The sequence below is a fragment of the Onychostruthus taczanowskii genome, unplaced genomic scaffold (genome assembly GCF_017590055.1).
Source record: "Onychostruthus taczanowskii isolate IOZ18803 unplaced genomic scaffold, ASM1759005v1 scaffold20, whole genome shotgun sequence".
Taxonomy (NCBI): domain Eukaryota; kingdom Metazoa; phylum Chordata; class Aves; order Passeriformes; family Passeridae; genus Onychostruthus; species Onychostruthus taczanowskii.
In genome coordinates, this window is record NW_024499240.1 from 10,923,442 (window position 1) to 10,939,013 (window position 15,572).

At 42.3% G+C, this 15,572-nt stretch overlaps 1 protein-coding gene across 1 annotated transcript in view; it reads right to left on the reverse strand.

The window, feature by feature from the left end:
* CDK15 (cyclin dependent kinase 15) overlaps window positions 1–15,572 on the reverse strand; it is a 34,405-nt gene that overhangs the window by 15,158 nt on the left and 3,675 nt on the right. Inside the window, 6 exon segments of the mRNA XM_041403506.1 lie at window positions 20–83; window positions 5,015–5,108; window positions 10,043–10,163; window positions 10,738–10,861; window positions 12,869–12,931; window positions 13,712–13,806. Of these exon segments, the coding sequence (XP_041259440.1) occupies window positions 20–83; window positions 5,015–5,108; window positions 10,043–10,163; window positions 10,738–10,861; window positions 12,869–12,931; window positions 13,712–13,806 (561 nt within the window).

Genomic DNA, 15,572 nt, shown 5'->3' on the forward strand with positions numbered 1-15,572 from the left:
CTCATGAGTTAAATCCTACCTGGGTTATAGTTGGGGAGCTTGGAAAATCCTGGCCAGGTGTCTTCAGTTGGGACCCCCAATACCTGCAAAAGAAGAGAGTGAGAAGAATGACATCTTTTTGCCTATTCTTTGCCTTGGTGTGGAGTTGGAGGAATCACTCTCAGTGGAGAGTGACTGGCCTTCCCTGTGAACCAGAATTACACTGCCCTGGCTGGTGCTGGATCTACCGCTGTGCATAAAGGACACTGATGTTTCAGCACTTGATTATGTAGCAGAAAGGCTCCTGCTGAGATTGAATGCTGTTACTGCTGGGAACATCAGAGAAGGCATATGCAGCTTCACTGCCAGGTGCCACTGCTGCCTGTTTGCCAGCCCAGGGGTCACAGAGTTGAGCCCTTTTCAGTGCTGAAGGCGTCCTCCAACACCAGAGCTGCCCTGGGGACTTACTGTGCCCACTTGCACTGGCAGCAGCTGGTATGTTCAGCAGTAGCACAGGCTGTGAGCTCTGAGAGAAACCCTTGCCTTCTGAGGTAAAAAAGTAAAGCTGGCAGACAGGTATAGTATCTGGAGCTAGAAAGCAGTGCTGAGCCTCACTCTGAAGGATACAGAGCTCCAGCAGTGCCTTTGGCCTTTATTGGGGATTGTGGGCTTCAGCAGTAGCGCTCACTGAGCAAAGTCTGGGCCAGTAAAGCCTCCTCCAACTTCATTTTAGTTGCTGAAATATGTGAGATCGATCATATCTAGATTTCTGCAGTTGCAGGTGTTGTTATTATTACTACTCAATGCATGCAAAGTGCCCTGTGCCTATTGATATGGATGATGTGTGCTAAAGCAGTAAAGCCACATATTTAAGAAAAGTTCACAGCATGTGAAATTATAGTATAGATCAGTACTGCTAGCTCCAAGCATTCAAAGCTTTCATCAGACAACACCCAGAATCATCAGGGTTCCTTAAAAAGCAGTGAAATTCAGGGTTTTTATTCACTTTCTCTTCTCCAACACTAGGTTTGTCTCACATTAGTTACCCTTTGCATATGATAGACAATTCCTTTTTCTTAAAGTGTGAGCCTCCCCATGGGGAATTTGGCCTCCCCAAGATTCGTATTAAGATTGCAAGAAAACAGGCATCAGTGAAAAAATACATTAAAGAAGGAAGAACTATAAAGCCAGCTTGTGGCAGTTGGCTTGCACCAAGGGTAATTTGACAGTCCTGGGTGAGGATGCCTTCCTGACTGGTGTGTGTATCATGTGACTAATACAAGTCTGCCCAAAGCAAAATCTGTATGCACAGGAAAGAGAGAGTTGGAATTTGAACTTGAATCCAGAATTTGTCCTCTTTTTGCTATCCTGTTAGCTTTCCAGGAAGCCCTGCTCAGTGGGCCCTCATTCTTCAAGGTTTCTTGTGAGCTGTCAGACATAAGTTCCTCAGGCATCAGAGGAAACTGGGTAAGTTCAGTGCATAGTATAATCATACTTGCCAGGGTCAGCTCAGCATTCTGCTTCTTTTGGTGAAGAATTTAAACAAATAATTATTTGCATGTGCTTATATTTTTCTACATAAGGATTATAGCAAATATTACATTTTACTGCATTGAGGAGTGAAAGCGTTCAGAGCGCCAATCACTGAATGCCATATGAATGTATATTTGCATTTTCTGAGCCTTTTCTTTACAAAAGATACTTTTCCAACCTGTAAACTTGCATCTCTTTTTGTTTTCCAATGGAAAACAAATGGGGCAAGTGATCTCCTCTTCTCTTCTCTTCTCTTCTCTTCTCTTCTCTTCTCTTCTCTTCTCTTCTCTTCTCTTCTCTTCTCTTCTCTTCTCTTCTCTTTTGTCTTCTCTTTTTTCCCCACCCTGGACCTTTAGTGAGATTCCTTGCCAAATCAGACAATGTGTTACAATTAATTATTTGAAATTAATTATACTCTGACAATTGTTTTACCTGTTGTGTATCCACCCTAAATCTAGATGTTAACTCTCTTGTCCATGTTATCAGAAAAAACAAAGCAACTTCTCTACACTCTGTAGTGAAAGGTCTTGGTGCAGGTCAATTCAGCCTACTGGGGAAGAAACAGTTTCAGCCAGAAACATTTTTACAGTGCTTGTATTTCAGCAAGTGCTTTAAGATGGTGTAAATCATTGATCTTTCTCCCTGCCCTCTAACTGCTTGCTTCTCCTGTGATGACTTAGCTGAAGGAATCAACCTAGCTGATTTGGTTTGATTTTGTTGGGAAGTCTTATTGTATGTTTTGTGTTGAGGAGCCTTGTAGTCATTCATTTGGCACAATGTTTGGCTCAGCAGCAGAAGCACCCTGGTGGCATTCTGTAGCCTAATCCAGCCCGCCTGAAGTCCTTCTCAGCACAATGTTCATCAATAAGATGGAGCTTTTGCATGCAAATCCTATGCCGGCCTCTTAAAATTTGAATAATGGATCTTGATTTGGTCAGGTTTGCTTCCTCTCCATGCCACGAGCAAACTGGAGACTTATTGGACACTTCCATAATCAACACTGCCAGCCTTCGCTCCATGTTTGTCCCTGCTCCTGTGCCATGCCTTCATGAGTACCAGTGCTCATTAGGGCTACTGTTTGTGCAGCCAGAGGATGAGAAGGACAAAGAAGCTGTTCTCATTCAGAGTAAAGTTGCAGGGTCCCCAGTTCTTGTAGCCCCAGATGTGAGAGGTGACAACAGGAGCAGCAATGAGCAGCCAGGGATGAAAAGAAGCTGTTCTCATTCAGAGTAAGCCAGGGAGAAAACAAAGTTGCAGGGTCCCCCGTTCTTGTAGCCCCAGATGTGAGAGGTGACAACAGGAGCAGCAATGAGCAGCCAGGGATGGGAGATGGAGACTGCTTTAGGTGGCACTTGCCTCTAGAAGAATTTTTGGTAAAATGACAACCACTCAGTCCTGATGATTCAACAGGACAAACACATTTCACAGAATGGAGATTTTCCAACCATACATCTATATGGTGTGTGAACAGTCCCTCAACTGTCCCATATGTCCAGCAGTCCCACATGGAGATGAGCATGCTGGGTGATAGAGATTCATGCACACAAATGCAGATGGTCTCTCTACCAGTGCAGGGTGCCTCTACTAGTAGTACATGAAAGGAACTGACTGTTAGAAAACAGTAGGAATCCCCATTCTGAACCTCACACTCAGCAAAATATCTCATGCTAGACATCGAAAGCCTCTAAGGAGCTTTGAAATCTTGGTCTAACTCAGAGCCTCATTCCAGGCTGTATAATATCATAAAACCTCCTGTGAAAAGCACTAATTATTTCATAGCTCTTTAAACTTCCTCATGATTTTTAAATAAGGGGTTTTTTTGCCTTCTGTGGCACAAATCCTGTTAATCATGGTATTAGTTATAATACCAGAGAAATTACGATAGTGCTATAACCCTCTAAAGCAAAACCACAGGAAATGTATTCAGAGATTTCAGACATAAGTGTAAGGATAACCTTCATTCACACTATGAGAAACTGGACCCTGCCCTGGTTTTGAACCTTGTTAATTGGCCAAGTATGGACTCCACACAAACCCCCCCCCCACCACCCCCCAATAATTCTTTTTCCCCACACACTCTCTATGAAAGAGAAATTCAGCATTTCTTTAAATGGACTGAACTCAAGTCTAAGAATTGGATGTACTTACCTGACTTTTTATCACATTCCTACTAAAGCAGAGAAGAAAACCTTACCAAGCAATAGTGTTTCTGCATGAAGTGGTTAAGCTTGAAAAATCTGACTTACAGTCAGATTTTACAGAATGCAGCAGTCTAATGGCTATGAAGTAATTTCTCATTATTTTAATGAATTTTATTTTTTCTGTACTTTCTCCTTTGAAAACACATGTTTCAGAAACACTCTATGCATAAGAGTAAATCCTTGGGAGGAAATGTGAAAGGGCAGACACAGAATCACAGAATCTGCTGAGTTGGAAGGGACCCATTGAGTCCAACTCATGGCCCTGCACAGGACACCTCAAGAATTCCATCATGTGCCTGACAGTGCTGTCCAAAAGCTTCTTGAGCTCTGGCAGTCTTGGATGTGACCACTTCCCTGGGGAGCCTGTTCCAGTGCCCAGCCACCCTCTGGGTGAAGGAACTTTTTGTAATATCCAACCTAAATCTCCCCTGACCCAACTTCAGGCCATTCCCTCTGGTCCTGTCACTGGTCACTACAGAGCAGAGATCAGTGCCTGCCCCTCCTCTTCCCCTCACAGGGAAGTTGTGACTGAAATGATAACTCCCCTTAGTCTCCTCTCCTCTAGGCTGAGCAGACCAAGTGATACCTCCAGCAAGACCTAAGATGAATGCATAGGTTGACCTTGCTGTTGAGTCAGTAACAGGGTCAGAATGAGTGATCAGGAACGTACAGAACCTGCCAGTGCTGCTGACTGCCTCAGTTCTGCCAAACTGAATGTGGCTCTGTGTTGCTGTTTCCCCAGTAGAAAAAACAACTTAGGAAGCTCCCAAATATGTTGCTCTCACTCACTTTATAAAGTAATTTCACACTTTCCATTATGCCAAATCAGTCTCGAGAGCCTCACCATAAACCAGATGATACAAAATGTGCCAAGTTAAAATGAAGAAGGATCTCTGACAAACCTCAGGGTCTTGCCATTTTCAAGGTAGTTCCAAAGCAGTATTAGAGCTCCTTTGTGAAAATGCGGTGTGCTGTATCCTACAGTAAGTAAAGGATTTAAAAAGAAGCAACAGAATTTGCAGTGCCTGCACACCTTTTATGCCTTTTTCAATTTGATGTCACTTTAATTGGCTTTAAATTTTTGATGAGATGACAAACTTCAAAAGGAAGTAATTTGATTTACTCCTCTGTCTGTAAGAAAGTTGCCAAATATAAAATGGGTTACAAAGTCTGCTATGAATTTGGTAGATTAGACCAAATTATTTCTGCTACTCACAGGACCTATGCTTAGGACTTCAAAATTAAGTAGTCTGGAGCAATGGATTCTTTTTCTCTTCCATTTCAGAGTGTATTTTACTCACCTCCCAGATCTTCTCCAGCTGTTCATGAATACCAGAAGTTGCTGCAAATATTGGCTGACCCTGGATCATTTCCACAAATATACAGCCTGCACTCCTGCAAGAAACACAAGCTATTAACTCATTCACGTAAATGATATATATAACATGATTGTTAGGAAGGGTGGGGAGAGAGGCAGAGATAATTGTTGGAATGGAAATATAGAAATTCTGATTTGTAAATGTAGAAACCTTGATACAAGCATACAAGTGAAACAGGACGGGAGCAGACCAAAGATAAGTTACATTCACATGCCTCCAGGATTTCAAAATCCAAAGAGGTCAAGGTTCCATACATGTCTGTTCCTATCTCCTTTTCCTCATCAGCACCACCTACTAAAAAAAAAATTTCATTTTTCACCATCAAGACAAGACAGGTGTCTGTCTTGTCTTGGAAAAGAAGCCCACTAAGCACTACCTTTTTTTTCCAGTACCAAAAAAATTGTTTCAGGTCTCTGTCCATTAATCCTGTTACAAACTGTGTGAAAAAAAGATCATGGCAGAAGCCTGTGGATGGACTTCCCATGAGAAAAGGCCAAAATTGGAGAGGTTACAGTAGGAAAGATAAACAGGGAGGTACTACACACTTCATGGGCTTGAAGGATATATTAGATGCAGAAAGAACCCAGAGGCACTAACTACTATAGCCATTTTTCTTCAGAAGCAATTAGCTCTTCATTGGAAAGCTGAAGGCAAGATTTCATATCATAAAAATCTGGTCGTAAGAGTAAGTAAAATATTCTTATTTTTATGTCATTCCCTGCTCTACACTTGTGCCAAAACAAACCAGACAGCTTAAAAAACCCTCAACACCTGCCAAATTGCTGCATTTTCCTAAGGTGGATTAGTCCTCATGGCATTAATGATGAAATAGTTGTGATCAAGGTAGACTTGCCTATTTGCAACTATTCCCATCTCTTACTATATGGTGTAAAACTCCACTCATTTAGTTTTTAAGCATTTCTTTCAATTTTTTTCTGGGTTTTCTGTCTTTTCACAGAGTCCCATTGCAACTCTTCAGGTTTCAGTCTCATTCTTCTTTGGTTATATCATATGTGAGTCCTTTAGGCTCAACTCTTGAAAACCCAGCTTTGTCTTACAAGCTCTGAAAGTATTATTTTCACTTCTTAGCAATAACTGGTAATCTCTTCTGGTCATCTGTACTCCTGTGTTACCCTTTGCACCTTGTTTTTGCAGTATTGTAGTTGCTTCTCCCACCTGGCTGTGGTCAGTTGATACCCTGGCACGGAGCTCATCTGCGGCATTTATTCTGGTCATCCTTGCACACCAGGTGGTGCCAAGCCTGTTTGCAGATCCATATCTAACACTGTTTTCATAAACATCTCTGCTGCACTTTCCCTTAGCTTCCTGTGCCCTAACCTTGGCAAGTCTTGTGAGATGAGCTTCTTTGCTTGTCTAATATCCTCTTACAGAGTCCAGGCATCCCAAAACTTAAATGCAACGTAGAGTTTTCCTGGTGTTTCACAGCACAACCACATGATTAGACATTACTTTGGAGCCCACAGATAGATTCTGCTGAGCCCAGTGGCATACCAAGACTGTTTTCACAGCTGATGGATGTGTCCAAATGGCTCACCCTATTTTGCAACCACAGAGGCTGCTGTAATCGCCTGATTGCATTGCACAAGTTCAACTGTGTATGGCCAAAGCAATTTGGGTACTCTTGATTTGCAGGGGGGAGAGAAACAACTCTCTGTGTTTTTGGAACAAGTGATGCTGATGTTCTACCACAGCTTGCATTCTGATATCCTAGCCAGAAAGGGCCATATAACTGGCAAGAGCAGGAACTTTGAAAACTAATGGTAGTCATATTAGCCTTGCAGTAGAGGCCTCAGTCTTCCTTCTGAGAGTTACAGTTACAGCTCTGACATTATGAGGATCCTTCTGATAATGAGGATGATTCAAAAGCATTTACTTTTAAGTGTTTCTAAATCTGGGGTTGTTTTGCTTTTTCCCTTTTCCTTCTTTCCCCTCTAATATTAATTTCTCAAGTCTTCTTACCTCTTCTAGTCTATAAGTTTCTAAGAGGGTCTCAGTCCTATAAAATTGCCTTGGGAAGAGATAGGACAGAGGGAGGGGCCTTTTGGGAAGAGGCCTAGACATGGTATTTTAGCAAGTGCCAGATATGTACACAAATCAAAACAGTGACAGTTAAAGTAGAAGTTACAGGGATATTCAGGGAGCATAAGCAGAGCTGATTTAGACAGTACAGTTGTATCCATCTGCAATTCCTGGGGAAGGTCTGAACACTGCACTTTGCCCTCAGTCTGCAGTGCTGCATCACACAGTGGAAAGGTTCTCATCAGGATTAAGATTTAAGATATCTCTACAGCATCCCACAGTTCCCTCTCCGTATCTGGGAGTTTTTGTTGGCACTAGGAGATGGCAATTTTGTGTTTAACCAGAAATATATCCTTCCTCTTGTTCATCACCAAGCCTGGTCTGTGCAGTGGAGCCCTTAGCCAATATCTCCCAGTTTGGCAAAGTGGAGCACTGTGAACCAGGGGTGAGGAGAAGGCTGTAGTGAGCCTGGCAGGTCCATGTTAAATGACTGCATGTGAACTCCTATTCTACATGAATCTACCAGGGAAGACCACTGTGATTTTTTTTTTCTCTCTCTTTTTATTTAAATGGAAGATTATACAAGGAAAGCCTGACTGAAAATAAGACATCTTAAGGCACTCATGATGTTTGCAGGCATTACTGTGGCTGTATATAAAGCACTTGGTGTTTTTCAAAAAAAGAGGAAAAAAGTCCTTCTGTTATGCAGTGTAATCTCCCTGAAATCCCTTAATTGAATCTTCTAAAGTACTGAAGAGATAGTGAGGGAGAAAGAAAGAGAAAAGAGATACAGAGAGATTAAAGCAGCTTTTCTAGTTAGTCCAAGAGCGACCAAGTCTCCTTCTATATCTCTTTCTTCATCTATTCAAGGCCTCATTCACTTCCCATGTGCCTCCCACTGACAGTATTGCTGCTCAAGCACACTATGCATGAATTGCAATAATGTTTTATTTTGTTATAATTGGTTTCTTTAAACCAAGGCTTTGACACCCACTGTCTCATGCCATTACCAAGGGCATTCTGACCTGCCTTCATGTAAATTGTAGCATCCAAAAGACATAGGGTTTTTTTTTCCTTTCTTCCCAATAGACAAGTAACATCTGTGTGAATTCACATTATTTCCTAATAGACAAAAATTGAACTTAAATGCAGTGTACATCAAGATAATAAATGACTCTTGTTAGAGGAAGTTACTGAATAGAGCTCACTGAAGTACTCTCTATTCTCTCAGCATGACATCTTTCTTTAGGGCAAACACTTTGAATGTTGTTATTATAAGGAGGCGTTATAACAAAGGTGCCTATAGTGTGGATGTAGTTCAGTAGGATGGAGAGCACTGTGCTGCTAGAGCTGGGAACTCTGTACACCACTCCTACGTTGCTATTCATTACCCCAGAGCAGAGTTATGCAGTGGGGATGTGGGTTTTGCATAGGCAGAAATGACAAGCTTTCTGTGCATAGCTGGCTTTGGACAGGGGTTAGCTTTCAGGGGAAAAAACCAACAGACTTATGTCTGATACAAACCCTCTAATCTGCTAGGCAGGCATGTTCTTCAAACTCAGCAGACATTGCTGAGAGACTGTCTGGAGGGAAAAATGACAGGTGGTGGGGGTAGTAGACAGGACTATTTAGACTGGCTTAGCAGCTGGAAGCCATTAGAATTTAGCAAGGTTTCCTTCCTTAGAGAAGTCTTTAAATAATTAAATTAGCAGCAGTCCTAGGGAAGTAAACAGTCTAAAAACTTCCGTTTCCCTGACCTACCCTCCAGACTTAGGTCACTGGAGTGTCTGATAAGCTGCAGACCACTGGAGGGAGATACAGCCTGTGAAGACCTGGAGCTTTGCTGTTTGCAAACTTAGCCAGCTGTCTCGCACATTCTTCAGCCTGCTGCACTCCTACCCCTTCCCAGCCTTTGACTCTGCAGTAGTTTAGAGTAAGTCCTGGTGGGACAGGTACAAGCAGAAGACTAACTGGTCTGAAGAAAGGGTGAAGCAGCAATACCATTTACAGATGTAAAATTGCCAGAATAAGAAAGGTCTCCTGCAATTTCATGAGCTGCACGCTGTCCATGAGCATGTCAGGACTGCGTTGCTGGAAGTGAGCTCAGGCTGGTGCAGAAGTAAGCCAGAAGGTTGATGAACCTTACAGTTAGCCCTGGTACAGATCCAAGCAAGCCCAAAAGACCACTGAGACCCTGCAAAGCCTTCATCCTCTGCTGTTTTCTGCCCACTCTCAGAGACTCCTCTCCCATCTATGAATGTGTGGCTTATTTCCTTCTGATTCCCAAACACATCAAGATTTTTGGGTAGAGCTCATAAGGAAACAAGTCTTTAACAGACACAGCCCTTCTGCTGAGTGAAATACAGACTGCATCTGAGATATGGTCTTTGAGAAGAAGGACAAAATATCATAGAAATAATTAAATTCTCAGACACCTTTCTATCTGCAGACTCATTGAGAAACCCTGTAATGCCACATTCTGCTACCAAGGCCTAAATAATTGATGGTACAGTTGTGGATCAATTTTTTTTACACAAAGCCATTTCTGCAGAGAGTTACTACTGACTCAGCTGACTACACAGAAACGCTTGCATTGAGCAAAAGTGTTTTGTTGCAAGACACAAAAATGCTCCATACATGTTACCAGACAAGATGCATATCTCTCATAAATATTATCAGATGAGGTTTGTATCAATCCATAGCTGAGATGTAGTGACATAACTCCCAAAAACTTCTATGAACCCTCTCTGAAACTTCTACAAAACTCCACTCTCCTCACACATTTACTGCTCGCAGGTGTTAATTCCTCTACTTACAGCCGTATCTACTGTAACTTTGGCTGATTTAATTTAATTCCAATAAAAATAATATTTCCCAGGGAACCCCAGATGCTTTGATATTGGTCAGTACCAGATATCTATATCAGAAGAATAAGCTGTAGCTCCAAGCAACACATCAGGAGGACGGTACCAGAGTGTCACAACTTCAGAGGAGTATGTCTGTCTGGGGATGGACTGGGCACGAGCAAGGCCTGCAAAAAAACAACAAACCAACAAACCAACAAAAAAATGCTATGTTAGAGCAGTCCTTCTACCTGTACAGTGAATAGATGATAATAATTGGAAACAGGACATTATTTTCTCTTTAAACACAAGTAATCTCAATGCAGCATACCAGCAATTGACAAAGAAAGTGTTTCTGGAATATACTTCTGGGGCAGATCAAATCAAGTAATAGGCTGTGTTTTGCAGGGCTTTATCATTTGAGATTGAAGCAGCAATCCCAAACCAATGCTGAGAAAGCTTTTTTGGGTCACACATTGCTGTGGACTCTACACATTACATTATTTTCTGAACAGAGAGAGGTTGATTCTTTGTTCTCTTCAACTAGTTTTACATGGCGGTAATTGCTCTGACTTAAATGAGTTTAATCCCTGCACCTATCAGTATAAATACAAGAAAAGTTGGACTGACCACAGAAATAGTTCCCTGAAGTTCAAGAAAAGGTTATGCTTCTCTGCCTTAATTGGCTGTGGATACAGATCTACATGCATGCTACAGCTTTGGTCTGAGCAGATATACAGCTGTATCCAAACTGTGACTCACCAAAGTCGGCTAATTTGAGCTCACCGAGGCAACTGATGAGCAAGTTCTGGGGTTTCAGATCTCGGTGAAGAATGTGTTGTTGGTGGATGTAAGCCAGGCCACGCAAAAGCTGGAACATGAAGAGCTGGAAAAAGCCAACAAAAAACTGAAATTATTTTGTGTGACTTTGCATTGATAGATTAACTCTGAACTTTAGGAGAACCCTGGAACAAAGCAGAGACAAAGCAAGTAAGAAACCAGTAAAAATCCCAAGAATGAATAGAGCTGGCTGAGGAGGAGAAAACTGTGGTGGGTTATGACTGCCCTACAGCTTTCTGAGGTTGTCAGAGTGGAATATTTGGCCAGGAGGGCAGTTTAACTGCGGTCCATAAATGCACGTTTTGGAAATTTAACTTTTCTTTAGAAATGGACTGTTGATTGCAGGAGCAAGGTCAGCTTGCCAAAACACAGACCCAAGCTTTAAGAACAGCAGCTGTGCTGGTTGCAGTGCTCAAGACAAAGACACAAAGACACACAGCCAAACAAAATGAAAGCCTAAAGAGCTGAAGGTTTGCCCCCTTGAGCCAGATGGCACCAGCTGACTGAGTTCCATGGCCACTGCACATGCCAGCAGTGGAGCAGGGAACTGACTGACCTGGCAATGGGAACTGTTGGCTTCAAGCTGGGAGAAAACATGAGGACCTGATTTTAAAAATACAGCAAATCAGATATGATGAACGAAGCAAGCAAGGAAGAAGGAAACCAAGCAAGAAAGGAAGAAGAAATAAATATCTAACTCCCACCATCATGGTAGTCTAAATAAGGCTGGGGTAAAATAAGTTGGGCGGAAACAAGGTATGAAATTGGACAGCAGATAGAAACAAAACACAGCAAAAGTAGTAAGACTTCACCAGAGGAAAGATATTTTTCACCAGAGGTTTAACCTGAAGAGGAGGAAAAACAGTGACACCCATAGGTCATTTTTGTACCAGAAAATTGCCCCTGTAACATTCTGCATACTTATATCGTATTCCATAGGAATCACTCAGAAAAAACAAACTGCATTTGCCAGCAAAAATGAAGCAAGCGAGATGACCCTCCTGAAGGAGCAGTAAATAATTTTGCAGTTCAGTTCCTGCTGACAGTGAGTATTCCGGACAGGAAAGCAGAGCAGCTGGCTAGTGTTTATTCACAGAAATGCCAGTGAGTACATATTACAGCCATGTGCTCCGTGTGCTTTACGAGCAAGTCTGGTAGCAGAACCCTTGAGATCTGTGCCAGAACTACTACACTGCATCTCAGATGTATCTGAGCTTTCAGGATGTTTAAAATCTGAGATCCCAAAAAACTTCATTAGAATTTGTGTTGCTTAACAACTATCTGGAAAAAGATGTGAACAATGTGGCAACATTTGAAGATGACAGAAGTATTTAGATTAGTTGTGATAACAAGTGACAGTGAGGAACTTCAGAGAGATCTGACAAAGCCAGATGAATAGGCAGTTTGATAAGATACAAAGTTATTGTTGACAGCTGTAAGATAAATTAACTGAAGCTGCTCAGGAAAAGGGCCCAGGCATTCACTGAGGACATCTGCACTGAAACCTTAAGCCAGCGTGCAGCAGCAGTCCTGAAAGTTAATTAAATGTGAAGATGCATACAAAGGAGACCAGGAGACTATTATAACATCAATCTATAAAGTAACGGTACATGTTCAGCTGTGTTCAGATCCAGTCAAACAATCCCAAAAGGTATGGGAGAAACAAAAGGAATTTAAATGACTGCAAATACGAAGATAGTTCCAAATGAGAAAAGAGTAAGATGTGAAAGTTTTTAATTAGAGAGATGAATAATGTGTTGTAACAATAAGAGGACAAAAATTTGTGCAGAGATAGGTTTCCTTGCCACAAGATGTCATTGTTTTCAAAAACGGAATGTCCGCTTGTAGGCTCAGAAAATAAGAAGATGGGCTAACTGAAAAAAGGCTTGGAGACTGAGAAGGAGCTTGTTATATCATCAAAGGTAGATTTTCTCCCAAGTTTTTGTCATATATGTAGCAAATAAATATTAGTAAGTAATTTACAGTGACCTTACATAGTGGAAAACAACTCTTCCTCATGCCTTAAGGGATACAAGTCTTCTAAGGAACTCACCATAACATTGCACGAATGGAGTCCTCCAGGATGCTGGCCCATGTACTGTGCTAGATCTGTGTGCTAAATAAAAGAGAAGAAGTTGAGGCAAATCTTCTGCTGTAAATGCCTCTACCAACAATGCCTCTACTGTAAATGGAAAAATATGCAACTGCTACAAAGTTGCCCATTTCACCTAGGTGAACATCTGGCCTGATGCAGCACACAAGCATGCGCTTAAGTTCTTAAGGGCCACATCTGGGACCTGTTACCTCACCCAGCATTTGTGACCTGAAGCTGCTGGTTAACAGAATTCATACTTGTGCCAGAACAAACCATAAAGCTGTAATAAGAAGACATAGCTTCTGTATTTTCTTTATAATTTGGTTGACTATCTGCAAAAGCGGGAGAAGTAGCAAGATTCAAGTGGAGAATTTTATTGGTGTCCTGGTCTCCCTGTAAGAGCAACTCACAGTTTGGTCATGGTAAGCCACTGGGGTCAGTGCCAAATCTGACCCCAGCTGGGATGTGAGCTCATATCATTATTTCCTATCCTTGCTGTGGCTCAAAAACAGTACTTTTATTGTGTTGGCAAGGCAGAAATGGAGGTAAATAATGTCTGTCACCCCAGTGGACACAAGACATGGAATTATTTTTGCATACAGCTGTCGCATATGCAGAAAGAAAAGAGTAAGGCTGTGTGGCTGGAAAGCAGGAGATCAAGAAGGAAAATCAATCACCGCAGTACAGCATTACAACTTGTTTCTTTGCAGATGTCTCAGAGTGCAGTAAATTCATTCTGCAGCCACTTCCCAATACTTCCCAGTACTAGCTCCACAGGAAGCTAGAAAAACATCAACTCACCATGTACTCAAAGACAAATGTTAGTGTCTCCTTGGTCTGGATAATGTCATGAAGCAGTACAATGTTGGCATGTTTCAAACACTTGAGAAGAGAAGCTGCGAAAACACAAAAGGAAGATCAGCTTTACTGCTGCTGAAAGTGGAAGGAGATTGTGCACAAAACAAGGAAGCAAAACTAAAAAACTGGGGAGTAATAGTCCAGACTTGGCAGTTCTGTAAGAAGTGGCATCTACTGAGCCTGAAGGAGGATGGAACAGCTCTGCAGAGAAGCAAGCATCAGTGCTCCAGGCTTGGCAGGAGCCCATCCATCTCTCAGAGGTGGGATCTTGCCTCTGTCAGAAATAGCAGCTCACAGTTCCCATGTGTCAGTTTATAAGTCGAGGAGAAGTAATTTCTTCAAGGTAAATGCTGAGAGGGAGGACCTGGGAGCTGCCAGAGCCAGAATGCAGCAGTCTCCAGCCTGTCACTGAGCTTCTTATTCTTCTCCCCTCTGCCTCCTGGTGTGTGTCCTCAGCAGGACCCTTACAAGAGACTTCTGGGAAAAGCTGAGTCTCTACCAGTTTCCAGCTTCACAACAACAGAGCAAAATTCTGCAAAATCACTGTAGGTATAAGCTAAATTCTGAGTTTAGTTCTGTGAATAATGGTTACTGGCTCTGGTTAAAAACTCTTAAGAACAGAGATGATGAAGTTACTGAGTGAATAGTAACTTGTTTCTATTTATAAAACTTAGGCACACTTTTCTTTCAGCCTAACTATCCAAAAGCATCATTGTAACTGTGTGTTCCTGGTCCTTTGGTCCTGACATGCCTTTGCCAAACCTTGTCACATCCAGGGTGTGGTGATGCAGGGGGCAGAACTTGGAAGAGTCTCTGGCCCCATATAGACAACCGGGCACTGATTTATGCTAAGACAAGAGCTGCAGCCTTCTGGGCCTTTTGGCTGTGCACTGGGTTTGCTGTGTTAGAGCAGGCTCCAGCCAGAACACGCATGAAAGGCGCTTCTCAGCAGAAACTCAGCTTCTCAGTGTGCACAGCTTAATCATTTGCTACCTTAGGTGTGAGACAATATATACCAGTAACTCTGTACGGAGGAGGAATGTGGGGAAGAGGTGAAGCTGGGATTACTTTGGCTGTAGGTTGCTGGCACAGCTGAAGAATCTGACCCAGCTGTTCACAGACAGGGAACACAAACTACACAGAGAGAAGCCCCAAAGCCCCAAAAAGCAGATGTCCCTGACTCGAGATATTAGTTCTGCTTCTGACACAGCAGAATAGCCTCAGAGCTGTTCCAGACCCACTTTTTGCTGCTGATTAAAACCAAGTTAATTTGCTGCCAGACTACGCAGTGCTACAAATTTCATTCAAATAAGGCATGGGCATACAATCTTGTTTCAGCTGAATTAGCTGAAGCACACAATACAGAGCATGGGCAAGCTGTGGGAGGCAGAGCTTTGGTCACAATGAAAAGCTGGGGTTTTTTTTGTTTTTCACACAATCTGAAAAAGATATTTGACGAGTTTCATGCTGGCAAAGCAAATTTGTACTGGATTAGCACTTTGCTTTTTGCGACTGTAACAATCTCACCTGGTTCTAAAAGCCCTACTGCCAGAGTTGCACTGTATGACACAGCTGTGGCCAAGCCTGTGTCACTTCTGAGACTACTGAGCACTAAGGGATGCCTGATTCAGCACAGCTACTGGATTGCAAACTAGTTCTTGCACAGAGCTTGGTGTTGCTGCAACTAAACTGCCTCTGCTACTGATACTAGTCCATTTAGCTACCACCAGTATTTTCCCAGTGCATAGCAGTATGGACCTTAAACGTGCTCCACACTTGCCTATGAACCTAGTAAAAACACTCT